Source organism: Carassius auratus, chromosome 48 (genome assembly GCF_003368295.1).
Source record: "Carassius auratus strain Wakin chromosome 48, ASM336829v1, whole genome shotgun sequence".
Lineage (NCBI taxonomy): Eukaryota > Metazoa > Chordata > Actinopteri > Cypriniformes > Cyprinidae > Carassius > Carassius auratus.
Window position 1 is genome coordinate 5,510,923 of NC_039290.1, and position 17,115 is coordinate 5,528,037.

A 17,115-nucleotide genomic window follows, 5' to 3' on the forward strand; every position below is an offset into this window, starting at 1 on the left:
ACAGACAGCTGGCCACACCAGCTCTCCCTTTGCTAGCTGCACAGACGACAGAAATTTGCATGATGAGAGGGTCTCTGTGTATGTGTGCTTGCAATTGCGTATGCACTACCCAGGGCTGATCTGTTTCTGTGCCTGTTAAACACAGCTGTGTAGCGCTTCCTTTGTTGCACTGTTGTGCCGAGAAGCAGTTTACAATCTCCCTTTTATTTTTAAACTTCACTTTTTGGGTATGTGAGCCAATTTAAGTGCAATGCTGTCTGAGTTTTGTGATGGTTTGTTGCTTGATGGTTAAAATTCAAGCTAATATCCTATACTTAATCTAAAAGGTTAAGTAACAGCAGTATTTAAAAAAAATACTTTTTAAAATCTAAAAATAACCTTAACATTGCTATATAATATAAAAACGTTAACATTTTAAAATCTATTTTTATTGTTTTGAGAGAATTTCTAGTATTATTAAAATTATTTAATCTTAAACCATAACTAAATCAGATCTGAATGCAGAGACAATCAGACAAATCCTAGATGACACACAAAACATTCTGCAACGTGACCGATAATAAAGTCTCCTCATTTGCATCTGGTTTTCTCCCCTCCAACAGATGCTGAAATTAATCAGCATCATACTGTAGTCTCTCACACGCTTCCATTCGCTCAGCATTTTATGTTTTGACACGAGCGTGTCAGTTCATCATTGGCCATGACGGTCTGCAGAATAGGACAGTCTAGAAATGGAAAGAAGTGGGGCACTCGTACCCTTAAGCTATGCTGATAGAAAAATAACAATGTATGATTGCGTCTCATTCATAGATTTTAATGGGGGCATTAATAGGTTCTGCTTAGATAATAAAGTTGGACCAAGAATGCATCTTTTGGAGCAGAAAATAATGTGGTGTGAGTGTGGTTCTCCACCCTTGCTCTGGATTGGTGTATACTATTCATGATTTGCAAATGTATTCTGTCCTTCAGTTAATTTTCCCCAGAGAGCAATTCTAGCAGCCTGTGTTGTGCCTTTCTGTTCTGCCAGCGTTTTACAGTTACGTCAGAGAGCGCCTAACAGCAGCGTTTGGTTGCTGTTTACTAGACCAATAAAAGTTATTTATAATTTCATAGTTCAGTGGAATTCAATGTTTGCCTTTTTCTCATAATTATGACTTGGTATCTCATAATTTTGACTTCAAATTGTCAATTTCAAGGTATGAATTAGTGTCTAAATTTTGATTGTCATGATTTACCTTCATATATTGTAATTTTGACTTCATTTAATTGTTGGCTATCAATTTCAACTTTGTCATAATTATGACTTTTATATCTCATTTTAGCTTTTCAGCTCATAATTGACTGTCATAATTTTGTCTTAATTATGACTTATGTCATAGATTTACCAAAGTTTGGTTTAATGTTTTTGGTAGATATTGTGTGCATTCATTGATAATATGCTTTAGCATTTAATTCAGTGAGTGATGCCCAGTTCCCATCTTAAAAAAACGAAGAATGGTTTCATCTGTTTCTGCTGGTACTTCAATGTTGATAGTTTATCAGTATAGCTGGCAGAACTTAAAAGGGGAATAAGACACTTAAGAATGTTTGATCTTTGGACAAAATGGATTTTAAAGAAGATTAAAGTTCTTTTCTTCAGTGTTCTCTTTAATGTTTGTACTAAATTCATCCAGCTTAAAGTTTTCCCCTTCCAGCAATAAAAATTATTTGACTTTAACAAGATTTGATCTAATTTAATGCAGAGCAGTGACATACTTAAATCATTGTAAGGCACTTAAAGCATTCAGTATTTGCTTTAAATGGTGCTCTGTGTTTGTGAGGGTTCCTGAAACCCAGCCAGTACAGTCAGGTGGGAAAAGATGCAGTGTATTATTTGCATGCAATGTGATAATTGAAGGACTCTGAGCTTAGGTTGAGGTCTCCGCAATGTCTGGGTCACCATCTGCGTAAGCAATGTGTGAAAGAGCTGTTCAACAGGACTCAACGTGCTGCAGTTTGAGACAGCATGTTTGAAAAGGTTCAGCAAGACGTTTCTGACAGTTGGTAGACAAACAGAAGGAATTTGATTACATCACTGTTCCTTCAGATTCAGAGGACGTGCTTGATCTTATGGTTAAATAAGAATTATATATATATATATATACTTTATCATACAGGATTCTGAAATACTTGATTGTGACATGTCTCTTGTCACAACGCAGGCTTACAATCTCATTTCATACAAATTCAACACACAAAATATTGTTTCAGCAATCAGTTGTAGTAAAAAAAAGACTTCAAAGGACTTCATTATATTCATTATTATTAATATTGTTTCACTGTTCATATTTTAGCCTTTCTGATTATTTTGTATTTTCTTATATGCAGGTGAAATTATTAAATAATTTATATTAAAATCATTAGATCAGGAATCCTAGTCCTTCCCTGAATATAGATTTGTTTTTTTATAAATTAGCTTTTTCCCCCACATATGCAGATTTTTAAGTTTAAGACTCAAGATTTCAAATAATTCTTGATTTAATTGGATAAATATTGATGTAATGGGAGTGAAAGTGTTTTTTATTTATTTTTAGTTTATTATATTAACCCTGAAATGAGGGGAAACATGTCAAACCTAGGAAAACAGGTTAAGTCAAATGATCATTTCATTAATTTAAGAAATGCAACAGTTTGGATTAGAGAACATTTAATTATGTGAGAGAGCATGAGACTATGTGGAAAGCTGCTGCAGATTAAAATAGACACTAAAATGTTTGTAAAGTCATGTAGCCTACACCTGTGAACCTTTTTGTTTTATTAAGTTGAACCCAAAAACTCAGTTTCCCATCTCAGGGTAAATCAACCTAGAGTTCAAGTTTCTTATTGAAATGCAGTTCTGTGCTTTAACGTGTTTGGTATATTAACATTATAATGTTAATATACCAAACACGTTAAAGCAAATATAAGCAAAAAAAAAAAGTTTTATTTTTTCTTCAGTGAAGATTTAAATGGTAAATTCATATTAATATATAAAATGCAGTGTCAAGTTTTTTTTGTTTGTTTTGAAATTCAAAGTATGTTTGCCTCAGATGCTTTTATCAACACCCATAAAACTCTCGTAGGCCTTTTATCAGAAAACAAAATGTGTAATAATACGCAGCCAGCAACTCAAGCTGTCAATTCTCATTGAAATCTAGTTATGCAATATTTGGTGTGCTGTACAAACATTTGCGCTTTGCAGTGCAGTGGCTGGGTTTAAAATGCCTTTTTCTGTCAATCACATTTAGACTCATTGGACTGAACAAAAAGGAAGGGAAGGGGGAAAAAACAGCCTGTCACTTCCTGTTCCTCACACACCACTAGAGTGATGGGTCGCTCTGTCCTGACTGTGATGGAAAGGTATTGCAGCTGTTACTCCCAAATGCTAAACTAAAGTCTGCAGCTTGTGGGACGACAGGGAGCGCATTAGAGCATTTGCATTTGTCCATGCAAAACAGAGATAGCCTTTCAGAGGGATAGAGAACAATAGCAATTATATCTCTAATATATAAGCAACTGAATAAGCAAGATGAATTAAAAAGGATGAGAAAGAGCAGCCAGGTCAACTGTCTGATCATCATGGTGCCTCATGTCAGTTATTAATGCATCTGTGGGGGTACCATACTAAAGCATCATTCAATTAAAATCTTTTTAAAGATATTTAAATACTAGCCTATTTATGTTGTTTGTTCCATTATTATTATTTTTTTATCCCAGGGGTTACTTAAACCTGAATGTACCGACTCGTGGGGACCTAAATTGAGGTCCCCATGGGGGAAAACAAGCTTATAAATCATACAGAATTAGTTTTTTGGAAATGTAAAAATCCAGAAGTATTTCTGTGAGGGGTAGGTTTAGGTTTTTATTGATAGAATATACGTTTTTTACATTAGAAAAACCAATACGCCTATATAGTGTCCCCACAATGATAAACCAGACTCTGTGTGTGAATTTAATCTGAACGTCAACATTTGTAAGATTTAGTCAGTCACACAGTTTTGAAGTTAACTGAACTAATAATGTGTATGTTGTGTGATTTGTGACTTTATTGTGCTGAATATATTTTTGTGTATGTGCGACTGTTGTTTTGTTTTATATAAATATAATTGTGCATATGTAGAGTACATCTAAATGGTAAATGGACTGCATTTATATAGCTCTTTCAACAGACCACATGGCCATCCACAGCGCTTTACAATTTGCCTCACATTCACCCATTCACAAAACTCATTCATACACCGACAGCGGTCGTATCAACCATGCAAGGCGCCATCCAGCTCGTCGGGAGCAGCTGGGGTTAGGTGTCTTGCTCAAGGACACCTCGACACTTGAACCACCAACCTTCCGGTTTGTAGACAACCTACATGAACCACTGAGCCACTGCCGCCTCATGCTGACATCTAAATCATTCACATCTGCAAAAAACTTAATGAAGCCATAACGACTCCAAAGAACTATATTTTAGAACTTTCTTCTGAATGAAGGATTTATATCGACTGTATATTGCATGTCGAGGGTAACTGAGGCTATGTGATGGTGTGATTAAACACAGTAAGTTTTCCTCCTCGAGGTCACACAGTTAGTCTCCAGAGAATCTTTTTTTAGACTGTGTCCCCTGTGGCTTTTGGGCAGACCCTTGATTTTGTATAACATTCTGTCAACGATGAAGAAAAATACAGATTACTTGTGGGAGTTAAAGCTGTCAGATATGATCTAAAACGAGGACATTTCATAGATGGTGAATGGTTTTGGATTCACCTCAAAATAGTTTAGGGCATCGTTATAATTGTTTCTCTGTCAGTTGGTAGCAAACAGTGACTTCCTGTGCACAAAGTATTTCACTGGTAGGCCTTTTAAAGAATCACTGTAGAATCAATGCTTGTTGCATAACAGGTTAAGGTGGTTGAATCCCACCAAGAGCCTTTTTAATGCTTTAACATTTATGCTAACATTTATTGTAGAGACCTCACATTTTCTCCCTCCTTTTTACTTTGACATTTCCCCTGTTCCATAGCCTTTCTCTAGCTCTGTCAGTTCATAATGCCACGTCACTTCTCAGGACCATACAGCTGTCTGACAGCCACAACCACCGGGAGTGACCTTTTCTTCCATTCCTTTCATCCACTCGCCCTCCCTCTTTCTTTAAAGAAGGTCTGAAGGAATATAAAGCAATCATGGCATCAATCATTCAGTGCCTATCTGGGGAAAATTCATGAGAACCCATAGCAAGATTCTCTCTTTTTAGTTCTGTCTTCAAGATTTTCATGATATTCTAAAGGAGAAAAATAAGATCTGCATAAACGGCAGAATCTTAAAGGGTTAGTTCGCCCAAAAACATGAACGAGTCAGTCTATTGTTCGTTATCTGGCTCGGCTCAGTGTTCATCACAGCAGTTCAGTCAGTGTACTGTTTGAGTGCATGCATTACTCCGGGATATTGGTTTGTTTGAACTCAGAGGGAGTGTCAGCCACATTAAAAAAAGTTAACAGCTTAAGTCATTTGTGGATTAATGCGTATTAGAGATGCGAACTGTTTAAAACGATTCAGTTCGATTTGGTGAACTGAATGATTCGTTCGCGAACCGGAAATCCAGCAGCTTTGATTTGAACTCTCTCTCACACAGACACGGAAGAGAAGACAATGCTAAATAAAGTCTACGTTTTTGCTATTTTTGGACCAAAATGTATTTTCGATGCTTCAAAAAATTCCAACGGACCCTTTGATGTCACATGGACTACTTTGATGATGTTTTTCTTACCTTTCTGGACATGGACAGTATACCGTAAAAGGTAAAAGGAGGCCTTACATGTTTGGAACAGCATAAGGGTGAGTTATTAATGACATAATTTTCATTTTTGGGCGAACTAACCCTTTAACTGCACAGACTGAAAAAGAGTTTCAATTATTTATATTATGACTGTGGAATATTTAAAATATTTAAACACTAGATATGCATAAAGATACCTATCCATAATATATATTCATCCTAGACAGGCCCAGATGAATTTGCAATATAATTTTTTTTACTTGCACTTTTATCAAATTGGCGTATATGTATATGCACAATATTTATGTTTGTATGTGTGATTTAAAATAAGTATATTATTTGAAAAATGTATAGAATTATTTAAATTAATCATTATCTTTCAAAACTCCTTCTAATATGCTGACTTGGTGCTCAAGAAATTATTATTATTATGTTATAATGTTTGTGCTGCTTGATTTTTTTTATAAATATTAAGGCTTAAAATAATCAAATATAATATTAAGGCTTAATATAATGCATTCATTATAACTTCATAAAATATTTTTTTCAGGTATTTTTAATGAATAGTTCAAAAGACCAGCATTAATGTGAAATAGAAATCTTTTGTAACTTTATGTCTTTACGATCACATTTGATTAATTTAATGCATCAGCATACTGAACAAAAATATGAGTTTATTTTAAAAAATCCCACCTGAGCCAACTGTTTATCAATCAAAAACTGAACAATTTTGGATTAAGCTGTTTATAGTATGAAACCAGCATCTGTGTGGTATAGCAGTGCATTAAAAGCACAAAAAAAAAAAAAAAAAAAGCAGTGACCCATTATATGTGGTGGGGTCTTATGAGCTGAATGTCCTAGGATTGGGGTCAGTGATATAGCATGCACCCTTAATCTCTAATTTGGATTACAGCTCCCTGTTCTCCATTGCATGTTTTTTAGCACCATCTGTTTTAAGGCACTGATTCTATCTTTGGCACATTTTCAACAGTCACATGTATTAGAGTGAATGGCTTTGACCATGTTCTTTAAAGTGACACAAGTGGCTGCCAATTTATGGAGCAGTTCGTTAATGTAATTAAGATACCGAGGGCCCTAGGTTAAGTTACATAATGTTGTAGTTCACTGTTATCCCCCAGTGAATTTAATACTGCAAATTCCCTTTACAGTAGGCTAAATAACAGTAACTGTAAAGTGCAAATCCGTTCCTTGTCAGAAATAACAATGTCCGTCATCCATTGTAGATAGGGTTATGATCATTGATTTTAATGGGTTCTAAAGCCTACTGACCTTAGTTGCATCATGCCGCTCACATCGGAGGTACACACTGAACCATGTTGGGCCAAACCTCTTTTCAATTTTCTGTCCTGTACCTCTGTTTTCAATCCCAGTATTGTCAAAACCGATACCTATACTTATAAACTTAACAGATCTTGTAAATTATTCAAATAATAAAATCAGTAACGTTAATAATACTCACTTAACGTTTGAAAGCTGTGTTTTTCTTTATAGGCCTATACATTTCAGCATTTTTGTTTACGCTGTCAGAAATAAAATGTTATGCATCCTTACTGTAAAAAAAGTGTTAATTTGTTTTAAAAATCATACTAACGTCAACATTTTGAGCAGTTATGCAGTTTGTTTATTGTGAAACAACTCCCGATTCCTGTCATCTGTGCCTCATGCTTTTGGGAAAAGCATCCCTAAAATTGTATGTTAGCTAGGTTAAACAAAAGTTAATGGTTAGCCCTAGTTTTAGCATTAGTATGTTATAGTTTTTTAATAGAATTTTAGATTTACTGCATTTTGTGTGTGTGTGTGAGTGTGTATGTGTGTTTTAAAGTCAACTGCAGCATCAAGAAAGAGAAGAACTAACCTATGACTTTGAGAGGTTTGTTCCATTTGCCATATAAAAGTGTGTAATTTCTTCTACTTGTTTTACAGGGAACACATTTATCTCTGGTTGGTAAGCAAAGGTGGCCTCCATGTTGGAGCTGCACCTTGGTTTTGCAGATGCCTTCTATCCTACAAATTCTTTAGCTGCTAATTGTTTTGCCCCATTATTTTTCTGTTGCATGAATATTCTTTAAGAGTATGATTCCAGAGGATACAACTTAATATAGCCTACTGCAAAAGTCCTAAGACAGGAGAAATGGTGAAGATGCACTATTCCAGATTCATTTGGTGAGTCAGTAGAATGTCAGATTCAAAAGCTGACATATTTTGAATCCTTTTAGGTTTTTTTAACTGCTTGTTTGTGAAAGAAAAAAACATATTTTATTTTCTCAACAGCATTTATCTGTTTTAAGAACCAGCTACCAAGGAAATTAGCAAAAATGCTTATATGAAAAAAAGATATAAATTTAACAGTCCATCAAATCAAGTGATCTGCACTGTGGCTGTAATGCAGCTGCCAAGATTCCAAAGAGAACTAGATGAAAAAGATTAAATCGTGGTTAATAGATATTAACTCAATTTTCTTGTTCTTAGGACTTGATTCGTGTTTTTTCCTGTACTGAAGACACTTTATGCTTGAACCTTTGCGACAGACCTGCAAGAGAGGTTAGACTTTTTATTTTACTTATATTGTATTTATTTTAATTTTGTGATACATGTCAGAATACAATGAATTATGTATTTGTCAAGAGTGTGAAACTTTATGACTGGTGGTTAATCATCTAATGTGATGGACAGATAATAACCAATTCTAATTGGTTAGTTAACTGGACTGTCATATTTTGAAACTTTGAAAAGTCTAAATGTCATCTAGGAATTGAAATGAAACAATATTTTTAGAGTTCTGCATCTACTTTTAATCCATTTTGCATGCAAGTAGCCTACACACAATCATCTTTCTTAAAGCCATGCAGAAATTCTCGATATTTTTTTTCAGTTGAATCAACGAATCACATGAATCAATGCTAATATAAATAGAAAACAAATGACTAATTCTCAATTTCAAATGATCCATCCTGGATAAATGTACTCCCCTGTTATCTTTCTTCTCTTATTGTTTCAGGTGCCTATATGAAGTATGTGTTTTGATGGACGATGTAGTCAAATGTTTAACGCAACACATTTCTGGGTTTTAAAAAAAGGTCTCCGTTGTTTCCAACATTAGTTTCTGGTCCAAAATTAAATTCAAATTATATAAAAACAACATTTACTTAAGCATTTGCATGAAAATCATCCCAACAGGTGTCGTTCATGCGAAATTGACAGTTTGAGTCAGGTTTGTGGCACGGTCTAGGCTACTCCACTCATGCAGCAATCATAATTCCCGCATCTTTAGAAGGTCTTCTGTCCTCCACCAGCAGATTGATCATACTCTCGGACTTGATGAGCAGATTGCACCCGAGGAAAAAGATGCCGAAAATGACAGTCAGTGACAGCACACAGAGAACCGCGATCTGCACCAAACGCATGATGAACTGCTCGCGCTCGTCCTGAACCGGTGAACCGAGCCCGTCGCTGGTGATCAACGACAAGTTGCAGCATCCTCGGACGCTTTCCAAAGGCTGCTTCGCTGTAGAGATCGTCCGGTTCAGTAGCCCGTGCCAAGCATTCATGTCGAGTTTTCTGTGGCGTTTTGTAACGCGTATTGAGGTTTTCAAACTTCCAAAGAGTCCTGAGTTTGCCAAGGTCACTTGTGAGTTTCCATTGATATCATTGTTCAAAAGAAAAAAAGTAATCAAAGCTTCGATTAGTGGCAGATAGTCTGGTTTATTTGTGATATATAATGGAGTAGGCTACATCATCCAAGCAACTCTGCAGCAGTCTCAGTGTTTCTGGAGGAGCGCACTCCGGTATTTTAGTGTCTTCGAGCGCGCGCTGAGTAGCGCGGGGACGCGCACACGTTTTCTTCTGAACTCAGCGAGGTAAGGAGAGGGGGTCTTAAAAGTAGGCTATGTGCCTGTTTTGGCAGCGGTTTCCTTTCCTGCTCAAATGCAGGAACGACTTTTTTACAACACTAAGTGTGTCCCATGATATAATGGAAAGTTCTACAAACACTTGTGGTGTTCATGCTCACTTGAACAGTTGGTCCAAATCGTCAAATGCGAAGACTGCGGGTATCTGGACTAGTAGAACATCTGAAGTAAATTCAATATAGTTTGAGCGGATAGTGTGCCATTTCAAAGCAAATTTATATATTTTATATAGCAAAAATATCATTTATTTAAGCGTATTCGGGATAGGCTAAATAAAAGGTTTGCTATGAAATTAGCCTTAGAAAGATAAAGATTAAGTTCAAATGATTCAAAATAATTTCCATCACCCTGTTTTGAGATGTGGTCAAAATTACATTTGTTTAATTCGGTCTAGAGTTTCAGTTACACTACATCTACAACGAAATTGTTTATACTGTGACGAGCCACTGTTGAAAATTGTAATAACAAATTAAGTAAACGAATGAGTGTAAATTGTGAGTCTTGAGGTTTCATTTATAAATAACCACAAATGTATTTTATAAACAGCCAAAATGTCCATTAGATGAAAAAAGCGGGGTGATTCGAATCAGTTGGTGTAGCTCTACTCAGAACGCTAGATGGCAGTATGACCCTACTTTACCATAGTAGCTGGAAAAGATTACAATGTTTCAAAAAGTTATAATGCACCTACAGCAGTTAATCTGAAAACTTTAGCATTTAGTTTCCATAAAACTTATCCCCTGTAATTGTGAAATTTTCAAACTATAGCTTTTTGTGTTAGAAAAATCAAGACATTTTAAAGAAGTAAGCATTGTAATAACAATTCTTTAATTAAATCCGAATTCAGTCTTTGGATGCTTTGGTGTCGGCACTACACCTTCAAAACACTGAAAATACACACAAGTCATCACAAGTTTTTCTCCTTCATGTTATATTGCTTTTACATCCTTGATGGCATAACTTATTTTCTGAATGCCAGAGCAACTCAAATGAATGCACAAAGTTGATTTTCAAGTGCACACTTTTTGCCCTGCATTCTTGATGAAAACATCAAATGATATATATATAGAGAATTGTAGTCTATTTTTTCTTTTGTGTATCACACTTATCTCATGATAGCATGTGTAGGCTTATGCATAGTCCTTAGTCTTGCAGAAATTGATATTGTTATTTAAACTATTTTAATGTTTTAAAAGACAAGCACTTCTATTCTAAATGACTAAATTGCTTTCAGATGGCATACATCCTGCTAGCACTGCTCAGCTATGCACCTTCAACCTTTTGCTTTTTAGAACACATATGTAATTGCTGGTTTACCATTACTCTCTGAGGAGAGAGTGGTGATCTTTGCAGATTTGTGACAGTCTTTTGACATTATCTAATTCATATTATACAACAGTTAGTTTTGATACTTTAAATTGTTTGGCCGAGGGCGATTCCAAGATATCTTATAAAGTCCAGCAGCACTGAGACTGTTCATTGTTTGTATCACTAACGCATGTTAGTGGCGTTCAAGACAGGCTTGCTGTACAAATATTGACCATGCTTAGCTGCTTTTGGAACTATTATTATTATTTTATTTCTTTTAACCTCAAATAATTAATTCTTTATTTTATTATTATATATATTTGTATTTTTTTATTTAATGCATTAGTTTATAACATTATTATTTATTACAATTTATCTGGTGTAAAATTATTTTTATTACTTTTTTATGAAATGTGAAAAATCAAGCTCATATTGCTTATACTGCATTTTTTTTCTCAGGCATAAACAAGATTAAGTTTTATTCTGTCAAAAAAGGGGGAAAATGGTTAGCTGCAACATGTTTAAAGCAGAGAACTGGAATATTGGTAGCTGGTAAATTAGTCCCCACCATGTTGTTAGCAACTTGTTTCCGTTTTAACTTTGGCACAGGATTTCCTCAGGTCCAGGTGAGAGTGATGGTGTCGCTTACACTTGCCAAGTAGTGTGAAAATCCCAGAGGGGCCTGACTTCGTGAACACACACTCCGTCACATCTAAGTACCGTTATTGATTTCATGTGATGAGTGGTTATTTTTAAACTCAAGGCTAATGTTAGGGACCGGCAATCCTCCCCACGACACCCTTCTGAAAGCCCAAAATATAATTCCTCTGGGGAACAACGTGTACACTGACAGGAATCTACGCCATGTGCGTGTGAGAGAGATAGAGAGAGAGAGAGAGTGTGTGTATTAGTAGTTTAGAATGTGCTCTCCTGTTTATGAGTTTTTGTAAGGTGTAAAATATAAGATTACACACACAAATGGAAAAAGTTGAAAGGAAAAAAGTAATTATTATTCTTAATTTTAAAGAGTGAAAACACTGCATGTTTAGGTCTAATATGACTTTATTTAAATGGTTTGTGTAGCTGTTTTACTCATTTTCATTCTGTAAAAGTATAAACCTGCTCAGCCAGATTCATAGACAAGATCCTGCCTATTATGGTGGACAAAACATGTGAATTGTGTGAAATGTTAGTTAACACAAAGAAATTTTACTATTTCAGTTGAAATGTGTGACATTCCTGTGTGTTCTCACTGTGTCTTGTGGTAAAGCTGGTTTTCTAACAGCTGTATTTGAACAGTACAGTTGCTGGGTGAAAAGGCCTCACTACACACAGTGAAGCATTCCCTGCAGGTCATGCCGCTCCAAGAGGGGCTCCCTACGTGACCAGCTGAACATGAATGTTTCTGTTTATTTCTGTTGTGCATTTAAGGTGCCATGTCCTAAGGAATGAGATTTTCTTTAATAAAATAAAGGAGCTTAATATAGTTAAAAATATATAATTTTGTGAATTTTAATAATAATAATATTAATAATAATAATAATTATTATTATTATAACAACAATAACAATATTATTAATAGTAATATTTAAATGACAATAAAATAATTACACTTTAATTACAAATTCAAAAATAACATTTATTTGTAATAATAAAAAATATTCTTATTTACATTTTCTTTGGTGGGAGGGGGAATTTTTTTGTATTTGTTTTTCCCTCAGACTTCGTGTTCTCATTTGGTCTCCCATTGAGATCACATTCCAATATTTTGCAGAACTATTTGTCGATTTTCCATAGAATTTTCTCCCATTTCAGGCAGAAGAACGAACTGAGAGTACCGACTTGTATCAAAGCTGAATTGTGGTGTTAGGAATAAAGAATCTGTGTGATTATTCCTTGGGATAAGGCTTTCTCTGTTGAGTGGGAAGGCTCATGTCCGGGAGCTGTTCTGTGATTTCTTTTATTATCTGTCCAAGCATTCATTCAAATAGAACGATTGAGTGTTGAACTGAAACAAGTGCTGGATGAAAACAACTAGAGATCCTCATTTTTAACATTTGAGTCATACAACATCCATCTATCTTTATCTATTATCCTTCTCTCCTATCTTACTCCAGTATTAGGATTCTGTCTCTCCCTTGCCTTCTCAACACCTCTAATTTACAACTACAAGACCATCTCATCATAGATGAAACATGACACATTTTCACACTGCATGATAGACCACATGATTCCCAATCTGGATTGGTCTAGCATGTTCAGACTGCCGTGAGTTCAGTGTGTACAGTAAATGTTCCCTCTGCGTTATGCTCCGCTTGCTATTCATCATAAGGCAGCTGCACCTGTTTAGAGCATGACAAGTCATCAACAACACTTAGTCAACTCTTTCACTGAGTCTAAATGGGCTCACAGCTTACAAAAATAGCCCAGCTCTCTGTAGCAGAGTATGAAAGGCTGCAGGAATTAAATTGCAAATAATACAAAGTTGCTGATGCATTTTTAAGGCTAAATCCAGGAAAAGGATTTGAGAAGACATTTGTTGGAAGTGCACAGTGCATACAGTGTCTTTGGATGTAGATTTGTCTGATTTTATTTGCACCAAAGCAGTGAGGCTTAAGAACAGAAAGGCTGTCATTGACTTATATACACACCTGTAGTGTCTGTTTATGAGGGTCCTGTGTATGTTCTTTGTGGAAGAACTTAGAACAACCTTTGGGCTCTTATCCAAAACTCGCAGCTCTCCATCGAAACATGAGCCTTTGCTGTCAGTCTTGCTTTATATCCCAGCATTCTCATGTTCTCAAGGCTGTCGGTGACCAGTACAGGAGGTTGGTGGAGGTTTATATAATAATATAACTTGATTTATTGGATGTGAACCACCAGTCTTGTTAAACTGGCACCATGGCAATGTGCTTTTCAACACCTTGTTTTGATTTTGCACCAAAAAGCTGTCTTTACCAGAGTAAGCTGAACATGGAAACATGGATATTTCTGTAGTCTGTCCCTAGCTGTCCCCGTATAACTTCTGTAATCAGAGTGATAGTGATTTATCCAGTTACTTCTTGTGGATGAGCTCTGGTATTCTTCATTGGAGTGCTGCCATGTCCTTCAGATGTTCCTATTAGCTTGCCAGACAATTTCATAACAGTTAAAAACTTTCTCTAGCATCTGTCTGTCTGTCTGTCTGTCTGCCTGTCTATCTATCTCTCTGACTGTCTGTCTGTCTATCTATCTATTGTTTATATGCCTTCAGTTTGAATGAACTCAGTTCATAATATTACATAAACCAGGAAAATGTGGCTCTTCTCTTGTCATCTGTCAATGTCAAATTGACAATGGAGCAGATTGAGTTGCAGGAAACAATGATGAGCTATATGTATTTACCACAGGGTTTCCTCTTTCCTCTCACTGTCTGTGTAATGTGCCCACGAGAGCTGTATGAATTATTTGCTAAATATAAAAATGAATACTCCCAAGTAAGCTGTTTATACAGACATGTAGTTGACTGAAGAAGAGAGTTTCATTGACAAACTATGCAAATAGTAAAAATATATATAAAGTGACGCACTGGCCCACTCTCAGAAAACGAATTGTTTCTTGGGATATCCCTTTACTAGAATGACTCACTTCATGAGGCATACTGTAAGCCACTTTCGGGCCAATTCCATTGCCACCGCCCAGGTATTATGTGTTATATAGTTACATTTAGAATGGCCTGGGATATTACATAACATTTCTGCCAAGGGTCACTAATGTTGAGGATCCTTTTCAATTTAAGCCCCAAAACGCATCTGTTGATCTGGAGCACTAGAGGGAGGTATCACAAGAAGTCCCTGGCACTTACTCTGTCTGCTCAGTTGTACTTTCCTTGGTGGTACCATCGGCCGCATACCTTGGCAAGCACAGGATGTGTCCGAGCAAATTACAGTGGCCCAAAATTAGGCCACAGAATTCGGTGTTCTCTGCAGGGGAGGAGGGGATATGTGACACCCTGCAGGCCTTATGGTGTGTTACGTGACAGTCAGCCATCAGACAGGCTCAGTGTTTTGAAGCTACCACACAGAATTATTCAGAAATACCACTTAGGGACACTCAAAAAGCTCTCTGTGTTCCAAGGTATTCTGGCGTGAGTCATTATGATAGTAGCAGGATATGTCTGCAGGGGTGCCTGTGACTCGTAAACCCCATACTTTAGAATGGGACGCAGTCAGACAGTGCTGCTTCTGTACCACAAAGATAGTCCTACAGTATTGTGATGAAATTAGCCGAATGAAATCTGATTAGATGATTTACACACCTTTCAGTTCAGGCTACTTTGGGAGGGACAGATCACTTTAGACAACGTGGCTATAGCAGTTGATTGTCCTCAGTTGATATGGTTATTAATAGTAATATATTACTATGTTTCTAGGCTGTTCTAAGGTTGCTTACAGGCCCCTGTCAAAAGAGCTCACTGTTTAGTCTTTGTAATTATCTGGTAATTATTTATTGTTCATATGTTTTAAATACTTAATAACTAGGTTTATTTAGCATCAACAAATTTGTTTCATACATTTAACAAACTGAATAATTGAATCAACTCATTCTAATCATGTTTGAAATGAATATGATTTTCACAATTTAAATATAAAACCAAATAGATCAAAATAATTGATGATATGCATGACTGACAAAATGCATCACACTATGTTTAATATGTTATTCTATTATGTTAAAACTGTGTAATTGTAGTGGAAAAGGCGCGCTCAACTCCCAAGTCGTTTAATGGGTGCAAGAAATAAAGAAGTTATCCAAAAGAGGAAAAACCGCCCTCTCAAGATATCCTTTCATAAATTTATTCGTACCATGTCTTACGCAGTCTGTAAAACTGTGTAATTCAAATGAATGGACATTTTATATGCAATTTAAATACTTAAATCTTTAATGTAGGCTTAATTATTTTATTTCTTTTTATTCTTTAATTTCATTTTCTTCTTCTTCTTTTTTGAGTGCAGATGAAAATTATTTCCTTTTAGAAAATTTATAGTACTCATTTCCTCAACAAGCTCATAAATTTGATGTATTTTTTTTATGTCTGTAGTACATGGGAAGGGTTTTGCACCATATTAATAGTGTAGATTTTGGCATACTGGTTTACTTAAGAGTCTGAGGTATTTTGAAATCCCTCATCGTAAATATAAGCCATATTTATTTTACTGCTATTGTTAGCCTCATAAAGCAATATAATGACGTATGTGATAATGTAATTGAATATGGCCTGATAATAAAAAAAGAGAGAAATTCTAAATATAGAATAAGAACCACGTCAAACTGATGAGAGCTCAGAAGTTCAGATCTGAATCATTCAGATGACACAGATTAGCCAACTAACTGTCCATATGGAGAATATTGTTTCCTTTTAGAAAGGAAAATCAGATGACATCACGATCACTCACATTACAGCTGTTATGAAAGCAATGTTGAAACCCTATGTAGTAAAGAAAATTAGCAATTTGGCATTCATTCAAGTTTTGAGATGATTTGTTGTTGTTGATGTTTTCATTAATGTTGTGAGAATCTAGACCATATTTGAGCTATACGATAAGCAGTTCAAAAATAAAAAAATAAGTTGAAAAATAAAGCCATTCTCCCTCATGCCATTCCAAACTTGTTCTTTCTTCGTTCTTTCACCAAGGGTTAGATTTTGACCGCTCTTTTCGAGATAATGAAAGTGAACGAAGGCTATAAAAGGGTCATAAACCTGTCTTTATGACTGTGTTCTATTTTAAGCCCTATGTTATTAAGCAGCATGTGCTTAAATGACTCTTTTAAATCAGATAATGCAACTGTATCCAGTTCACAAAACAAGTCTGAATGATTTGCTGACAAACTGGCGCACTGACTTAATACTGTCACAGTTTATCGTAGAAATTTTTAATATGGCTCCAGAAGACATAGGGCCTCATTTATAAAACATGCACATGGCCATATATGAGAGTTTGCTAAAATCCCCAGCAACTTTCAGATTTATAAATAATTTTTTTTATTTTTGACTTGGAAAAATGCTTATCGACAAGACAGGTTCTCAGCAGGCGTACACACTTTCCCTTGTGG

The 17,115-nt window shown here is 35.6% G+C and overlaps 1 protein-coding gene across 1 annotated transcript; it reads right to left on the reverse strand.

Moving 5' to 3' along the window:
- Positions 1-8,362: 8,362 nt before the first annotated feature.
- LOC113065348 (reprimo-like protein) lies at positions 8,363-10,035 on the reverse strand. Its single transcript, XM_026236575.1, has one exon. It carries the CDS (start codon positions 9,352-9,354, stop codon positions 9,046-9,048), a length of 309 nt encoding a protein of 102 aa, XP_026092360.1. The 5' UTR covers positions 9,355-10,035; the 3' UTR covers positions 8,363-9,045.
- Between the last annotated feature and the right edge of the window lie 7,080 nt (positions 10,036-17,115).